At 37.9% G+C, this 18,476-nt stretch overlaps 1 protein-coding gene across 1 annotated transcript in view; it reads right to left on the reverse strand.

Annotated features, from left to right (window-relative positions):
* Window positions 1-2,558, reverse strand: part of LOC131217636 (glutamate receptor 2.7-like) — a 46,197-nt gene extending 43,639 nt beyond the window's left edge. Inside the window, exon 1 of the mRNA XM_058212575.1 lies at window positions 2,280-2,558. Within this exon, the coding sequence (XP_058068558.1) occupies window positions 2,280-2,538 (259 nt within the window). The 5' untranslated portion in view covers window positions 2,539-2,558. The remainder of the gene's footprint in view (window positions 1-2,279) is intronic.
* Between the last annotated feature and the right edge of the window lie 15,918 nt (window positions 2,559-18,476).

Below are 18,476 nucleotides of genomic sequence, written 5' to 3' on the forward strand. Positions count from 1 at the left end.
GTTTGTAGGTGAGACCGGAAATTGGATCTCGGTTCACTGCGTTGTTGGCGTGTTGCACAACACTTTTTTTCTTCTTTTTTTTTGTTTTGTTGGGTTCTCAATTTTTTTTTAAAAGAGAGCCAGTGATGTTTAACAAACTACTATTTCTTGAGATGATTATGTGTGATTTTTTTATGTTTTGTTAATCAATTACTTGTACGCTAAGATAACTAGTATCTAAATTTTATTAGAATTATGTGATTTTTTTTTTTGTTTCTTTTTTATGTTTTCATTGTTCTATTTTATTTGCTTTATAAAAATATTATTTATATATGTCCTTCATGGCTAGGTTTTTGGAGTTTGCCTTGCCAAACACTTTAGGATACTTTAAGACTAGGCACCCATAGCACATGTTCGGGTAACACAACTGATTTGAGTTTGCCAACCATGCTACCATGGCTATGATAGTGAGGGAAAATGCATCAAGATTGGCACCCCTTGATGAACCAAAGTCCACCTCTTCTATAAATGAATAAATAAATAAATAGGAAGAAGAAGAAGAAGAAGGAAAACAAACACGCACGCACATTGCTAAGCAAAAACGACAAATGTTGGAAACTTTGTAATGTGAGGATTTTCATGCATATCATGCATGTATGATACCGATGTTTAGGAAAGGTGAAGACACGAGGCGAGACATACCAGTTAGAGGGTGCGGACATGAGGCAAGGCATCCAAGTGTCCATAGAGCCCTAGATAACAATATGCGTAACATAAAGACTCAAGGAACACCCCTGAAATTTATTTTCTTACTTTAATTGAAAAATCTGAAAATAAGAGAAGTAAAAGAAAGATAAGATATATGACGGAAAATGTAAGAGTGGAAAAAAGTGCACATAATAATTTGAGTACAATCCACAAATATGCATTAACATTTCATACAATGACCTAATATATGTAATAATGAATACAATGTAGTGGTACATATATATTGTTGAAAGAAATCAGAAAGGCATTATTATTCCAAAAAAGGACATTATGAATTGAAATTTATTAGCACACAGGCACTAAACAGATAAAAGTTAAGCTCTCGATTTCCAAACAGTGAACAAATAGAACTACAAATAAAACTATAAAGAGGTACTTTAATCCATCACATGAAGAAAGAGACAAAAAATTTATAATAATCATAAGAAAACTCTCCAATGGATGAATAAACTCTTGTAACATGCTTTACTCATCCCTATATCATTAGCTGAAGTTTTCCAAGTGTCAGACAAGTAAAAAGTATTGAGAGAGAGAGAGAGAGAGAGGAAGAAGAAGAAGAAGAAGAAGATTTCTATTTTCATTTCCCACTCCTGAGAGTTGTCAAAGAAAAAACACACATGGGACAAATGATTTGAAGTATACGAGAAACAGAGGGACAAATGGTTTTGTACAACAAACAGAGGAATTATAGGATACGTGATCTGAGGCTTCATCGAATTTATGCCAATTCTGACAAGTGGGGTCCATGCTTCGGTTATCCAAACAGTGTTCGACTGCATCCAACCGTAGAGGATCATGCCCAGAAATCTCCTCAATTAGACAATCCTGACGTTTTGAATTTGTGTCCTACAAATAGGTTTTGGAAGAGATAACAGCAACAATCCCATTCAACTGAAGAAAATCCAAAGATTGGTGGCTAGTATCTTCTGCTCCAACAGACAATCCAAGCTGGAGGTGTCTTTTGCACACTGCCCTCAGGAAGCCAACGGTGAGGCTGACGATTTGGCCCGTAGGGGCAGCAACAGCAACGGCCAATCCCACGTCGTCTTCCATTCAGCGGCATCCCTGCCTAAATTGACTAAAGGTCTCTTGTTTCTCGACAAGGTGGGGGTAGGGAACTAAGGGCTGTTTGACTGTTTTTATTTTTCTTTTACCCCTCCTCTGTGTATGTTTCATGATAGGTGGGCCTCTCCCTTTTTGTTGTTGGGCCCGCCTGAATTTCGGGCCCTCTTGTATAGTTTTTCCAGCAGATCAATGCAATTGGAGCTTTTTCAAAAAATAAAATAAAAAAAACAAAAACAAAACCTTTTACTTAATCAATGTTGTTGATGAACTATTAATTTGTTGATGTAGAGCGGGTCGCGGAAAGTTTCGTGGCCAAGATGGCTACCAACTACATTGAATGAGATAGCTGTCTACCATATTTCATCACACCATTAAGAAACAAACCAACAATAGCAGCAACAGCAACAATGAAAAATTCAAGATTGGCAACTATACAACGAAACATAGGAGAAAGAGGTGAAAAATACCCTCAGCGGCAGCACCGACGATATCTTTCTTCGAATCCCTCATGTGGAGAACGAGTGTCGTGTTGTGATTACGAGCGGCGTAGAAATCTGAGAGCGCCATGGAAATACAGGCCTGGCTCATCTTCCCAACCCACGTCTCCAAATCAAGGACTACACCCACATCGATCACAGCCGTCGAATTTTGGGCCATGCCCAATTCACATAATGGGCTGAGCCAGACACAAACGAATAACAAAAACGAGAGTTGAACTGCCTTCATCGTTTGAAACTCAAGAACCATCCAATGTCGAAGGCCTAAATGCCCGAAGGACCTACATATATAAGTTCTCAATGATTAGAAAAAAAAAAAGTCAGTTGACAATTTTTTAAGATGGTGGTGATTCATCCACCACACAGGTGGCATAGGTGTCTGTTTATCTGGACTGTCCAAGTGGGGAACTTTCTGGATAGGGATAAATCCCATTTCAAAACGAGGCCTATGATTTGGACGGTCCGGATTGTTGTACAAGTTCGCCGCCTGCATGCTGGACAAGTCAACATGATTTCTAAAATGGTAGTGAACTATCACCTTACCCAAGAGAATTCAAAGCACAGGATTTGAAGCAACGTCCCAACTTGCGATGTCGTTCTAGGCTGCGGTGTCGTACGTTATCCTTCTTGAAATGGTAGGTGCACTCGCTGGACAACACTACGTAAGCTCACTCGCCTCACACGTGGAAATTAGAAATATATGTGTAACATTGGATCCATCCATCAAGCGATTCCTACTCTCTAGATGCCATGCCTAAAAAATCAGGCCTTTCGGATCATTGGGTGTACTACACATGTGCATCGAATTCAAACCGTTGGTCAGTCTTCTTAACGGTTCACACGTTCTATCATCCTTACCATCTTATTTGTGGTCTAATTTTCAAGATATGGAATCTAGATGGTGGGATCCACATGATGAGCGTCTCCGATAGCACACATGTGATCGAGATTACAATGGAAGTATTACCAGTATACCTCACGTTGACAGTTATCGAATCATTTTAGAAAAAAACAACATTTTATTAGAGAAATTTACGACTGTGGACCCCATCTTTTGTCCAGCGGTTTTTACGAAGCAATACAAACTTAGAATACGCACTTGGACCTCCTCGTACGGAGTCGGAATTTCGGGACGAAAATACCCCTCCTTTTGACGGAAACGGATTGGGTACTCCCCCTGCCACCAGCTAATGCGGACGGTCGCTGGTCTGTGGACCCCACCATATTGTATACTTTTCATCCATGCCGTCCATATATTTTTTCAAATCATTTTATGGTATAAGACCAAAATTAGGTATATCCAAATCTCAATTATACCACATTACAGGAAACAATTTTGAATGAGCGTCAACCATTAGAAACTCAGGTGGAGCCCACTGTGATGTTTGTGAGAAATCCACCCCGTCTAAGTTCATTCATAAGGTCACAAAGACCTGAATGAATAGGAAAAACAAATTTCATAATGATCCAAAACTTGTGTAACCCCTAAAAGGGTTGCAATGGTAGACGTTCAATTCCCCACTGCCTTTTCCAGTGTGGTCCAGTTGATTGCTAGATCTGTCTTATTTTTCACCTCAAGCCTTAATTTGAGTTCACCAAATAGATGGACGGTTTGGATATAACACATACCTCATAATGGGACCCACAAAAATCGGTGGGGATAACAATAGGGAAAAAGAAAGAAAGAAAGGAAAAAAAAAAAAAAAAAGGAACCAGCGAGTTGGGGTCTATTGCTACGGATTATAACCGTAGCTAAAACTGTAGTGTTATGCACTTTTTTCATTTTTTTATTTTTTTTATTTTTATTTTTATTTTTTACATTGAGAACGTTTTCCCCCTTACATTTTTCTATAACACATAATTATGTAAATATGTATATATAAGTATATAAAAATATTTTTCTATCTTTTAATTCATTTCTTTGTCTATTTATTTAACAAGCATATCTCCTAAACTAGAATGATTTACTTAACTTACTACATATGATTTTGGGGTAGGAGAAGCTAATTTAGCCAATCAACCTAGTTATTTTCTAAGATTCCATCGGGTCATTGGTTGAAAATCCATTTCATTCAGTTCATGGTCAATTTGAATCACTTCGTGGTCAAACTAGAAATTCACCGGGGCAAACATGAAATTGAGCAAGGCAAACATGAAATTGAGTGGGGAAAACTAGAAAAAACTTCATTTTTATTATATTTCAATATAGTACTTATTACATTAGTTTATTATATTTCAATTACGTGCTAATATTTTTGTTATTACATTAGTTTGTTATTTCAATTACGTGCTAATCCATTACGTGCTAATATTTTTATTATTACATTAGTTTATTATATTTCAATATAGGACTTATTTTTGTTATCTATGATTTTATTAATTATATACGTGATTATTCATCATAAAGAATTTCATTTTTTTCTTTAAAAAACTAAGCTAAAATATAGGACTACTCCTTTAAAAAGTCATGTAGCATAGCACGCAGTCTATTTGGGAGAGAGAAATCCGGTATATCTTGTTAGCTTGAGTCCTTGGAAATGACGTGGACAAATGAGACCCGACATTTGCCCCGTTGTTTTTCTTGTTTGTCCCGCTCATATTTCAATTTGTCTTGCTGTTTTTCTAGTTTGTCCCGCTGTTTTTCTTGTTTGCCCCACTATTTTTCTAGTTTACCTCGCTCATATTTCAATTTGCTCCGCTGTTTTTCTAGTTTACCCCGCTCATATTTCAATTTGCCCCGCTGTTTTTCTAGTTTGCCCCGCTCATATTTCAGTTTGCCCCGCTGTTTTTCTTGTTTGCCCCGCTCATGTTTTAGTTTGCCCCGCTGTATTTCTAGTTTGCCCCGCTCATATTTCAGTTTGTCCCGCTATTTTTCTAGTTTGCCCCGCTCATATTTCAGTTTGCCCCGCTCATATTTCAATTTGCCCCGCTGTTTTTCTAGTTTGCCCCGCTTATATTTCAGTTTGCCATGCTTTTTTTCTAGTTTGCCCCGCTCATATTTCAATTTGTCCCGCTGTTTTTCTAGTTTGCCTCGCTCATATTTCAATTTGCCCCGTTGTTTTTCTAGTTTGCCCCACTCATATTTTAATTTGCCCCGCTGTTTTTCTAATTTGCCCCACTCATATTTCAGTTTGCCCCACTATTTTTTTAGCTTGCCCCACTCATAATTCAGTTTGCCTCGCTCATATTTCAGTTTGCCCCGCTGTTTTTCTAGCTTGCCCCGCTCATAATTCAGTTTGCCTCGCTCATATTTTAGTTTGCCCCGCTGTTTTTCTAGTTTGCCCCGATCATATTTCAGTTTGCCCCGCTGTTTTTCTAGTTTGCCCCGCTCATATTTCAATTTACCCCGCTGTTTTTCTAGTTTGCCCCGTTGTTTTTCTAGTTTGCCCCGCTATTTTTCTAGTTTACCCCGCTCATATTTCAGTTTGACCCGCTGTTTTTCTAGTTTGCCCCGCTCGTATTTCAGTTTGCCCCGCTGTTTTTCTAGTTTGCCCCGCTCATATTTCAGTTCGCCCCGCTGTTTTCATGGTTGCCTAACTCATTTTCATATTTGCCCCGCTGAATTTCTAATTTGTCCTGCTCAATTTCATGTACGGCTGAAAGTTGAGCGGGTTCAACCCGACCAACCCGACATTGGGTTGGGCTCGGGCAGGATATATCAGGCCCGATCTCTAGCTTGGGCTATACAAACACCAACCTGATAAAACTTGGGTTGGGTTAGGCTTGAGCACCAACCCGAACCAACCCGCCCGACTTCCAGCCCTAATTTCATGTTTGCCCTGCTCAATTTCATGTTTGCCCCACTGAATTTCTAGTTTGTCCCATCGAATTTTTAGTTTGACCGCGAAGTGCTTGAAATTAACCATGAACTGAATTAAATGGATTTTCGACCATCGAACCGATGGAATCTTGGAAAATAACTAGGTTGGTTGGCTAAATTAGCTTCTCCTACCCCAAAAATCATATGTGGTAAGTTAAGTAAATCATTTTAGTTTAGGAGATATGCTTGTTAGATAAATAGACAAAGAAATGAATTAAAAGATAGAAAAATAATTTTATATACTTATATGTACATATTTACATAATTATATATTATAGAAAAATGTAAGGGGGAAAACGTTCTCAATGTAAAAAATAAAAATAAAAATAAAAAAAATAAAAAAATGAAAAAAGTGCATAGGTAGCATGGGCCACTACAACAATCGTTCTAGTTCCGCTGGTAAAAACCTATATCATTCAATCGAGAGGTGTTTCATCCCAGCATAGTTGGTTGATAAGCACGTAGGTCCAATAATCATCCCAGCATAGTCGACTCTCTGCTCGGGCGGCGGGTGAATATGAAGTTGGGTTGTACGCGGGGTGTGGCTGGGTATAGTGAAAAGTTATATCCACCAGTCATATCAGGAAGTGACGGGCACATCAGTTAATTCATAGAGAAGTCACTCTGATTCAACGTACCATAGCCACAACTATTTCCTTTAATCCGCCATCTCATGCTCTTTTATAGTTCCACTTTCTAACCGCTCGGGGGACGAGGAGGGCATGAGGGCTAAAATGGATAGAATCACAAGGATCTATAGATGAGGGGGATAGCAAAGATTATATACTCTCTTTTTTAAACAGGATTGCTAAGTGGCTTGGTAAGAATGAAGTATATCCAAAGATAGAGTAGAGTAGTGTTGGATAACCATTCAATTATGGTACGGTGGTCAAAGGATTGAGTTTCTTGGTTGGCCAGCTCTCAGATAAGGTTTTCACAATTGACTATTGCAGTCAGGTATTCGTCTATCATGAAGGAATGACACCATAGCTGAGATGGATGAAAACTCATAGAGATTAAGGAGTACCCTAGCCTTATACTATCTAAAGACTAGGCAAACTGAAAAATCAGCGGGGGAAACTAGAAGATCAGCGGGGCAAACTAGGAAATCAACGGGGCAAACTGGAAATTCAGCGGGGCAAACTGGAAAATCAATAGGGCAAACTAGAAAATCAGCGGGGCAAACTGAAAAATCAGCGGGGGAAACTAGAAAATCAATGGAGGAAACTGAAAAATTAGTGGGGCAAACTTAACAAATAATTTCGTGGCTTGTGCTGAAAAATCTAAATATATCTAATGTTCAAATGACCACACCACATGAAATTTTGAATTGAACTTCTAATGTTGATCATTTCTTAGGGGCCATAGAAGTTTTGGATCAAGCTTATAATTGTGTTTTCTATTAATCCATATCTGTATGATCTTATGAACAGGTTTGATAACAAAAAAACATCACTTTGGGCCGACTATGGTTTCGGCGGTGGAAATCATTATTCCCACTGTTTCACGTGGTATGATCCAATTGATCTTTTGATATGCTTCAATTTGGGGGCTAAACCCCTTAAAATAAATGGAAAAACGGATGGACGGCGTGGATATACTACATACATTCAATGTGGGCCCAACTGAGTTTACTTAGTACAATGGGAGCGTACTGACTAACTCAGTACGCAATCCGATTACGCTTGCTACGCCCCATAATGTGTTTTATTTGTAATACATCATGTTCATCGGATTATGTAATACCTCTTTGTTTTCATCGCAATATGTAATGTAATACCCCGTGGTATGATCCATATGAGAAAGTTGTAGCCATCTATTTGTAGCATGTACGATAGCCAATTAAGATGGAAAATAGTAGAAGTCCAAAATCAAAAGTGGGCCCAGTACATCAAAGATTTTGATTAGACCAACTCGTGCAAATTGAGAGTATACTAAAGGGGATCTCTAGCCAAGCGCTATCTATACACAATGCAATTAGCTTTTGGACAGTTTTTTTTTACCCGCAAATACTTGTTTCAATGGCAATGATTTTTATTTTTGTTTTTTGTTAGAGTGGTGGTTGTGTTCGGGTGGAGACTGTGTAAGGTGTTTCCATGTTAGGAAACTTCTTTTCAGTTATCTTATTTAATACCTATGGAGTCTAACTTTATCGGCCTTGAGTAATTGATTTCCATCTATATATGTTAACGGTAGGAGGGAGAATATTATCCATAGAGAGGCGTGTCTTCTTTGATATGATATTCTTCTACAGTGTAAGACCGTGAGAATGGTGCAAGTCTTGCACTCTTAATTACTCTTGTTATGTTGAGAGTAAGTTTTATCTTACAATATAGCTGATATTGGAATATTATTGAACCATGTAGATTTTTATGCTTCTTATCTCTTATTTTTCTTTTGTAATTTTTTTGTTTGCATCAATTGTATGTAGATATTTTTTCATGCACAATGGCTTGGTTTTTTCACCAAATGATTCTTCAAGGTGAGTCCCTCCTTTAGCATGGCCCTCATGTCCTAGGCAAATAATAGGTTTATAGGTTAGATGGACTATATTGTGAGCTATCCAACAACTGGTTGTAGGATATCATTACTCTCAAAGAAAAGATGTTCAAAGTTCTAAATTCATCAGTAAAATCAGATAGTTTGCCCCGCTCATATTTCAATTTGCCCTGATGTTTTTCTTGTTTGTCTTGCTCATATTTCAGTTTACCCCGCTGTTTTTCTAGTCTGTCCCGCTGTTTTTCTAGTTTGCCCCGCTCATATTTCAGTTTGCCCCGTTGTTTTTCTAGTTTGCCCCGCTGTTTTTCTAGTTTGCCCCGCTGTTTTTCTTATTTACCCCACTCATATTTCAGTTTGCTTCACTCTTTTTCTAGTTTGCCCCACTCATATTTCATTTTGCCCTGCTGTTTTTCTAGTTTGCCCCGCTCATTTTCTTGTTTGCTACGCTTGGGTGGTAGACTATTAGGAATGCTAAAGAGATTCTTAATTAGAGTTCGTGTTTAATAAAATACTTCGAATTTTTCTTTATTTCTTATGGATTCAAGAGCCATTGCACGTTGCAGATTCAAGGTCCATACCTTTAGAGGAGACATTGTTCTTCCTCTTCACTTTCCCACGCCCTTCCCTGCGTTATACTTGAAGAGAATTCACCACACAACATAGGTCAATGGTCATGGATATTTACGTTAAGAGATGGAAGAAATGGAATAAAATTAATAGATATCGAAAAAATAGTGTTATTCAAAAATAAATAAATTAACAGGAGAACTAAAGGGGAGTTGGATAGTTAAGTGCATTTGAAAAGTGACAAAATATGCTTTAGGAATATCTAAGGCCCTGTTTGATTTTCTAAGTCGTCGTAAATGCCTTGCAAATGGGTAATGTGTGGTGAATTCTCTTCAAGTATAACGTAGGGAAGGGTGTGGGAAAGTGAAGACGAAGAACAATGTCTCCTCTAAAGGTATGGACCTTGAATCTGCAACGTGCAATGGCTCTTGAATCCATAAGAAATAAAGAAAAATTCGAAGTATTTTATCGAACACGAACTCTAATTAAGTACCATTATTTGTCCTCCCTTTTTATTGTATATCAATCCACATTTCAGTTAGCTCGTGGATAGTGTGATCTGCACAATTTTTTCTTGATATAGATCTAGATCTTATTAGCTCATGGATAGAGTCTCCTTTTTTACTGGATACTGATTTAGTTTGTGTTGAACTCAGATCTGTATTACATTTTTCTTGAAGAAGTTGAATCTCTTAAATTATCTTCCTCCCAACAGGTGAAAATCTTCTTTTCTCTGCTCCAACATTTGGAATTTTTTCTTTTAATAGCTGCTAGTGATTAGAAAGAATTTCTATTAAATTCTATGACAAAAAATTCTATTCAATGGGCCTTTTGTTTTCGTCACTTTATTAAGGCTAAGGGGTTGGGTTTCTAGATGGTTCATTGGTTAAACCTTCTGATAAAAAGGGACCAATTAAACAGAGCATTAACAATTCTAAGGTCATGACATGGATCCTAAAATCTGTGGATTTAAATATTGGATTTACTCTTCATCCCTTTTCTAAGGCTGCTAAGACGTGGGCCCATCTAAAAAAAATGGTATCAACAAACAAATAAGACCAGTAAATTTCATCTGGATTGTGAACTCTCTCAATATACTCAGAGAGAGAGAGAGAGAGAACTATCTGAGAAAAATGGATTTTTGGCCCTATGGGCTGGAAAAGATTCCATGTTGGTTGATTCTACCAGCAAACATTTTTTACAGATGTTATGAAAATGTAAGCAAAATTTTCACATTTTCTTCATGAAATGGTCACAATTTCTTCATCAACCTGTTTCTGTGTTTCAATGGAAGAGAGTTGCCCTCTTCATCCCTTTTCTAAGGCTGCTAAGACATGGGCCCATTACAAATTGAGGAGGGCAAACTAGAAAATCAACGAGGCAAACTGGAAAATCAGCGGGACAAACTAGAAAATCAGCGGGGGAAACTAGAAAATCAGCGGGGCAAACATGAAAATGAGCAGGGTAAACATGAAATTCAGCGGGGCAAACTTAACAGATAATTTCATGGCTTGAGTCGATAAATATAAACGTATCCAATGGTCAAATAGACCACACCAAATGAAAATTTGAATTGAACTTCTAATGTTGATCATTTCTTAGGTGCCACAGAAGTTTTGAATCAAGCTTATAATTGTTTTTTCTATTGATCCATATCTGTATGATCTTATGAATAGGTTTGATAATAAACAAACATCACTGTTGGGCCTACTATGGTTTCAACGGTGGAAATGATTATACCCCGCTACTTCCCATGGTATGATCCACTTGATCTTTTGATATGCTTTAATTTAGGGCTAAACCGCTAAAATTAGATGGAAAAACGGATGGACAGCGTGGATATACTACATACATTCAATGTGGGCCCAACTGAGTTTACTTAGTACAATGGGAGCGTACTGAAAAATCAGCGGGGCAAACTAAAAAATCAGCGGGGCAAACATGAAATTCAGTGGGGCAAACTAGACAATTTAGTGGGGAAAACTACACAATCAGCGGGACAAACTAGACAATCAGCGGGGCAAACATAAAATTAACTGGGCAAGTTAGAAAGTCAGCGGGGCAAGCTAGAAAATTAGCGGGGCAAGCATGAAATTGAGCGGGGCAAACTAGAAATTCAGTGGGGCAAACTGGAAAATCATTATGACCACTGTTTCCCGTGGTATGGTCCACTTGATCTTTTGATATGCTTCAATTTGGGGCTCAACGCCTTATATATATATATATATATATATATATATATATATATATATATATATATATATATATATATATATATATATATACACACACACACACACACATACACACGCGCTCGCGCGGGGGCATGCATGCACATGTGTCGTGTGTATATTTACGTGTGTGTGGGAAAAGGTTTTATATGGTCGAGCTCATGTGAACTACCCATGAGGTCGAGCAGTGTGGGCCCTATCATGAAGTATGTCAAACATCCACCCCATCAGTCAGATGCACCATTACATGGTGGGCCTAGAGCTTAAAAATCAAGTTAATTCGTGACTTTTGTAGGCCACACCACGTACAAAACTTGAGAGGGGTTACCTTCCATTAAAACATTCATATTTATTTTTTGGGCCCATCGAGATGTGTTTCACAAATCCAGCCCATCCATAATGTGTGTCCCACTTGGATGAGGGGTCAGACCAAGTTTCGGACACATCCAAATTTCAAGTGGGCCCCACCAAATAATTTTATATGTTTTAGGCATGTCTTCATATGATTTTAGATGGTATGGCCCACCTGAGTTCCGTATATGGCTGATTTTTCTGCTATCCCATAATTTAAAGGGGACCCATCAAGTTCACGGTGTTGATGTTCGACATACATCATGGTGGGGCCCACACAGCTCGACCTCATGGGGAGTTCCCATGAGCTCGACCGTATAGAACCTTTTCCTCTAGTACAAAAATAAAAATGGAACTACATATATTAAATGTGGGCCCAATTGAGTTTAAAATATACCTGTGCTGGGTGCTTTCTTCACTCTACCGACCATTTTCAAAAGAAGACAAAATGTGATTGAGGAGGGCCCACAAAAAGAGTTTTTTGGGGTCTTGCTATAGGAAACGCAATGAGGAAAGGGGGTGAAAGCAATGGTGGAAAGGGAGAGGAAAAGCGAGCAGTGGAAATGGGAGGGAAAAGCCACAGCCGTGAAAGGAGGGGTATTTTCGTCCTGAAATTCTGACTCCGTACAAGGAGGTCCAAGTGTGTATTCTAAGTTTGAAGTGCTTCATAAAAACCGCTGGATAAAAGGTGGGGTCCACAGTCATAAATTTCTCCATTTTATTATATTTCAGCCGCGAGATACTGATACCCCGCGGGGTGCGGATTGGGTACTGCCCCCGCATGTCCCGAGCGCACAGGCAGAGACTCTGTGGGTCCCATCGTGATGTATAAAAGTTTTATCCACACCGTTCATCTATTTTTATTTTATTTTTTTACGGACATATTAAAAATTGAGGTAGATCGAAGGATCAAGTGGACCACACTACAGGAAGCAGTGGTGATAGTGACGACCACCGTTGAAACCTTCCTAGGGCCCACCGTGATTTTTAATTTCCATCCAATCTGTTTATAAGGTCACATAGACCTGGAATAAGGAAAATATAAATATCAGCTTCATCCAAAACTTTCGTGGCTCCCAAGAAGTTTTCAATGGTAAAATTTTAATTCCAATTGTGTGGTCCGTTTGGAACTTGGATATGTCTTTTTTTTGCTATATGCTATAATGATATGATAAAATGGATAGACGGTGTGGATAAAACTCATACATATTATTGGTCCTTCAGAGCCCCTGCATGGGCCGAGTTCGAGATAGGAGGGGGTAGTACCAAATCCGCGCCCTACGCCACATGTTCGTGTTTTCAGCCAAGAGTCGGGATCCGGACTCTTCAGCCAAAGCCAAAACGATCAGTTGGCATCAAGATATGCCGACGTTTGACTTTGGAACTTGAGTCAGAAATTACCCGGTACTCCTCCTCACCACTGAACATCATACACGTTTCTGGTTCTGACAGTGGGCCCCAAGATCAGTATTCTAGGCCATATATCTGCTGTGTACCACCGTAGATGAACTACTATTCAACATTCTCGTCCACATAAGTGAATTGTAAATCTCTTTCGGCATGCACTAGCATGTGTTCATCCTATTCCTACCATTTTAAGTGGTGATGACTCACCAAAGAAATTTGTGTATTGGTAAGTTAATCAGGATCGTAGAAATCATTGGCCCAATTGTAGATAGAAAATATCCCAAAAGACAACTGATCAAATTGGTGTTGTTCATTCCAATCGCATGGCCACATGTGAAACAAATGATCTAATTTCAATTAGACGTGTGTGAATATGTTAAACGATGAATATGGTATATTCATATTTGACTCAAATTAAATTAAATGACTTATGACCTCACGCACCTAAATAGCCCATTAGAATTATATCTATGAATATTAGCCTAATTACTTAATCACCGATTGTTAAAGTGATCAGGCAAATATCAAACGGTTCATAAAAGAGAGGGCTAGTCCCATAGAAACTTTTTATCTTAAAAGCATGGATTTTTTTTAGGATAGTGATAACTTAAGTGTGTTTCTTAGTAAAAACAATAAATATACAAAAACTTTTAAAAAAGAATTTGATGTCAATTTTATTAGTCTGAATATAAATGTGTACGTACAATCAACAAAAGAAAGGAGAAGATTTAACAATACTTCTGAAGTGAATGGTCGTGGGATAGTCATGATATATGCTCAGCAGGTCATTATCAGAAAATTATTAAAAACTTGGTAATTTAGGAGATCTAACATCAGAGTCAGAGATATTTATACTAATTAATTAGCTTACTGCAGTGATGCATTGCGCAGAAGCAGCAACTATGTTGAAAACTCTAAGCTTGATGTAACATTATATTAGACATAAGTAAAGGAATTGAAACTAAAACTAATTAGAATAAATGCTTATGAGAGAAAGATAAGATAAGCAATGTTGAGATAAAAGATTTGTATGTAATTATATTGGTGTGGATCCTCAAGTTATTCTTTATGTTTTGTTTTTATAAGTTTACAAAGGTGGTAGCTATGCATGAGATTTTGTAGCTTTCGCAAATAATTTTCTTAATAGTTAGTAGGTTTTTTGGTGACGTGTTCTATTTAATTTTGAAGTCCTTCAAGCATTACACTACCAAAAGCAGCAATGTCTCTACTTAGGGTTCTGGCCATATTTATATATTTGGATGCCTAGCCGTCCAGATAGGATACATGTAATTTTCTTCTTTATTTTTCTCTTCTTCTTTTTTTTTTTTTTGGTTAGCACACCTCTTATTTTTTTTTTTTTGTTAGCTTGTCAGTACATCATACTGTTAGTTTTTATTTTTTGATTAGTACACTCCATTTTATTTTATTTTATTTTTTAGCTTGTTAGCACACTCCATTGGCAATCCACACTTCACTGTTAGCCACCCCAACTGGCGAATCATACCAAGACCTCAGTGTTAGAACTAGGTATCTTTCACTCGGTCTACCACTTGACCTATGGAACAAGGTGTGATAGGATACATGTCCTTGCCACATAGGTATGTTACCGTTATTTATATACATGTGGCGGCTACTCATTCACTAATTTAAATTGGTCATGCTAAGTGTAAACACAACAATGCTAAGCCATCAAATATGAATAATCAATGGTCCAAATGAAACGGGCGAAATCAAGGGTTAAGTTCATGCAAACAGCCTGATTTCCAGCAAATGCTCCATCCATAAGAGATTCGGCAGTTTGGGCGGTCTGGATTCAAGTAAATGTATAACATGCATCTGAATGGGTCACCACAGTTTAACATGCTTTGATAAACAACAAGCGGCAGGGTAGCGTGCCGAGGAAAATATGTTGAAGACAATTCGCGCGAGAATAGGTTGAAGTGATTCTTCGCATCCTATCGTGGTGACAGAACATCAGATGGGTCCCACCAAGAATGTGCATGGTCCACGAATCACACTTTTCAATACATCAGCATGCCACGTGTGTATGTTGACTATGGACGGTCAGTCCCTTATTCTTTTACCAAACGTCCATTTTACTCGTATACCTGTGGCCCACCTTTTGAGTGGACCAGCCTGATTAAGCTAGGGCATTTTCAAGGTGGGCCCAGATGGCTCTCATCTCTAACACGTGTACTATACGATTCGGATGGCATTTCTCAGGGAAGGTTGTGACTGTATATATATTTAATACGACGGGGCATTTTGTTGACTTTAGATTCCTAGAATCAAAGGCCTTGAATGATCGAGAAAAACGTCTGGTACTCCGTGGAGTATGATCCTCAATAGTCCAAGCAATATTAAATGAACGGTAATCATACACTTATGATCGTTTGATCAATCTGTTATAGGGTTGTGAGCTTTTTACGGTGGGTACTATATAATTCAGATAGTTTGATTCGGGTTACACATATGACATGTGTATGATTTAAAAGGGCATGCGTATGAACGATAGTATTCTGTCAGAGTATCAAATAACCCCTCTTCCACCTTCAAGTATCAAACGGCTCAAAAACTGGAGAATCACAGCTGTCAATTTAGTTTATAGGTCAGCCAATGGAAGCTTGTCTTTTACTTTATCAGCCACGCCTGGTTGAGGGCAGTTCCCCTACGACTACGTGTTTGGGGCCCATTATGATGTAGGGCACACACCCACTCCGTCCATAAGGTACAACCCGTCAATTCCACCCACTATACTAACAATCAGGACGATAAAAAACAAAGGTGGGTCACGCCACCAGGAACAATTGGAATGGGGAATTCCACGATAAAAACTTTCAAGATTATGTGTGGTGCCCACCGTGTTTGTTTATATTCCATCCATCCATAGCAATCAGATGGTCCTGAACATCTGTGACTGCATTTCATTCCTCTTCAGTGTTTGTGAATGTGTGGCCCACCTGATCAACAGCTAGATTAGGAGCAATCAAGTTGGAAATAGGGATTTTTCAATTTCTTTCTCTGGCCTGACCTATACCACAAACCAGCCCATTGCATGGATTTAGCAATCAGGTACAGATTGGGGCTAGGCCTGACCCATAGTCCTAAAAATCAAGGGCCCGGCTTCGGTGGATCCCGGAATCCACCTAGGTGGGTGGATCCCTAACTGTGGGGCCCATATTGATTTATCTGCCTTAAATATCCATGCCGTCCATACGTTTTGAAAACTCATTTTAGGGCATGATACCAAAAATGAAATAGATCTAAATCTGAGGTGGACCATACCACAGGAAATAGTGATGATTGACCATTAAAAACTTCTTATGGCCACAAAATTTGTGGATCAAGCCGATATTTATATGGTCCCTTCATCCAGTTATTTTTTACCTTGTCAACAGGTTGGATGGAGAAAAAAAAAAAACATTCTGCTGGACCCCAAGATGTTTTTAATGGTGGTTATTCAATCACAGCTGTTTCCTATGGTGTGGTCGACCTGTGAGTTGGATCTGCTTCAGTTATGGTATTATTGCCTAAAATAAACTTTCTAAACGGATGGACGGCGTGGATTTAAGTCAGATACATCAATGTAGGCCCCATAGTCAGCGATTCACCCACCTCGGTGAATCCGTGGATACACCAAAGCCGTCCAACATCAGATGATGTTAGGGCATGATCTCGTGTCCACAGCTCATCTATAAGCTTCAGTCCAGCCTGGCTCCCATAACCCCAGTTCCAACTGCATGTTGTGGGCCCCACACTAGTTCTTATATCAAAATCCGAAACCTTAACTCAAAGCAACGGACGGGATTGGACCACACGCAAATGACGAGGATCGTTAATATAATCATGAAGACCCACATAAAAGTCAAAGAAACGGAAGTTATTTGACTACACCAAATCAACGAAGGGGAGTTCACACGAGGGAAATGCCAACTACGTATGAACTGTAAATCCCTGAAATCCAGGCCACAAGTTCCTGACTGGACCGTTTGGATCGTGGACAGGTATCATTGTTGCCGATATTTTTTAAATTTCACGATCTTATCATGACAATGTCGTTTCGTGACAATATTGCGAGATTTTCAAAATATTGGCATTTACAATATTTGCTATTTTATCGTGGAAATATCAAGATATTTAGGTGAAATTTATTCAAAATTCTAACTCATCCATTAATAGATATATTCAAATTTTAAATTTTATTTATTAATTTATAATATTATTTTTTTGAATTTTAGTGAGATTTTCAGATAATATTCAAGAAAAACCTTAAAATTTGAAAATCTCCCGAGAAATTCCCGATAAACAGATGCGTAGCCGTACTCGTGAGCGCCGCTTAGCTGCCACCCGGAATCAACGATGTGGGTGAGACCTGACTATAGGGCCCACCTCGATGTACTTATTGTATATCCACGCCGTCTATCTATTTTTGAAGTTTATCTTACGGCATGATCCCAAAAATGAACTGGTGGACCACACCACACGAAACAGTGATTATTGACCATTAAAAATCTTTTGACGTGCTATAAAAGCTTTGGACCTAACCCTACATGACAACTCATGCATTCGCCATCCGGTGGTGCAATATCCCAGCCGTCTGTTAAGGTCGATTTGACTGTGTGGATGTTCTTGCATGAAAATAAATATAGTTTATTCATCATATAATGTGGCTACGATTTTAGAAGCAGTTGGATGAATAAACAAACTTCAACTTAGATTTTTCTATTGTATATTCTATTTTCTAAATTGTAGCCCACCCATTGGTTACACCAAAATTATTCTAGGACTGGTATTGCTCTATCGAAGGGATTGGATTTGTCCTACATTGACAAATGTGTGATGGTACATAGTATTTAAAGTATTTGTATAAAAATAATATTTATATTGCTGAAATCAGGAATGTATAGAAATATCAAGAAAATATGAAAAAAAAAAAAATTATGAAATTTTTTAATAAAATTAGAATTTTTTTTTTATTTTTTTTTAAAGAATACATACATAATAAGCTTCAAGTTAATGTGGATCTAAAAGCATGTACTGTCATAATAATAATAATAATAATAATAACTAGTACAATTATCTTATTAATCTCATATATATATATCTATTCAAAATTTCATCAAACCATCCAAACATTTATCAATATTTCAGAATATTAACAAAATATGATATTTCGTCGAGAAATCATTAACAACTGGAAAGAAAATAAAAAATTACTGTCTCAATATCACCCATGTTATAATAACAATAATATTACGATATTATCAATATTACTGTTAACAATTAAAACAT

Source organism: Magnolia sinica, chromosome 10 (assembly GCF_029962835.1).
Source record: "Magnolia sinica isolate HGM2019 chromosome 10, MsV1, whole genome shotgun sequence".
NCBI lineage: Eukaryota > Viridiplantae > Streptophyta > Magnoliopsida > Magnoliales > Magnoliaceae > Magnolia > Magnolia sinica.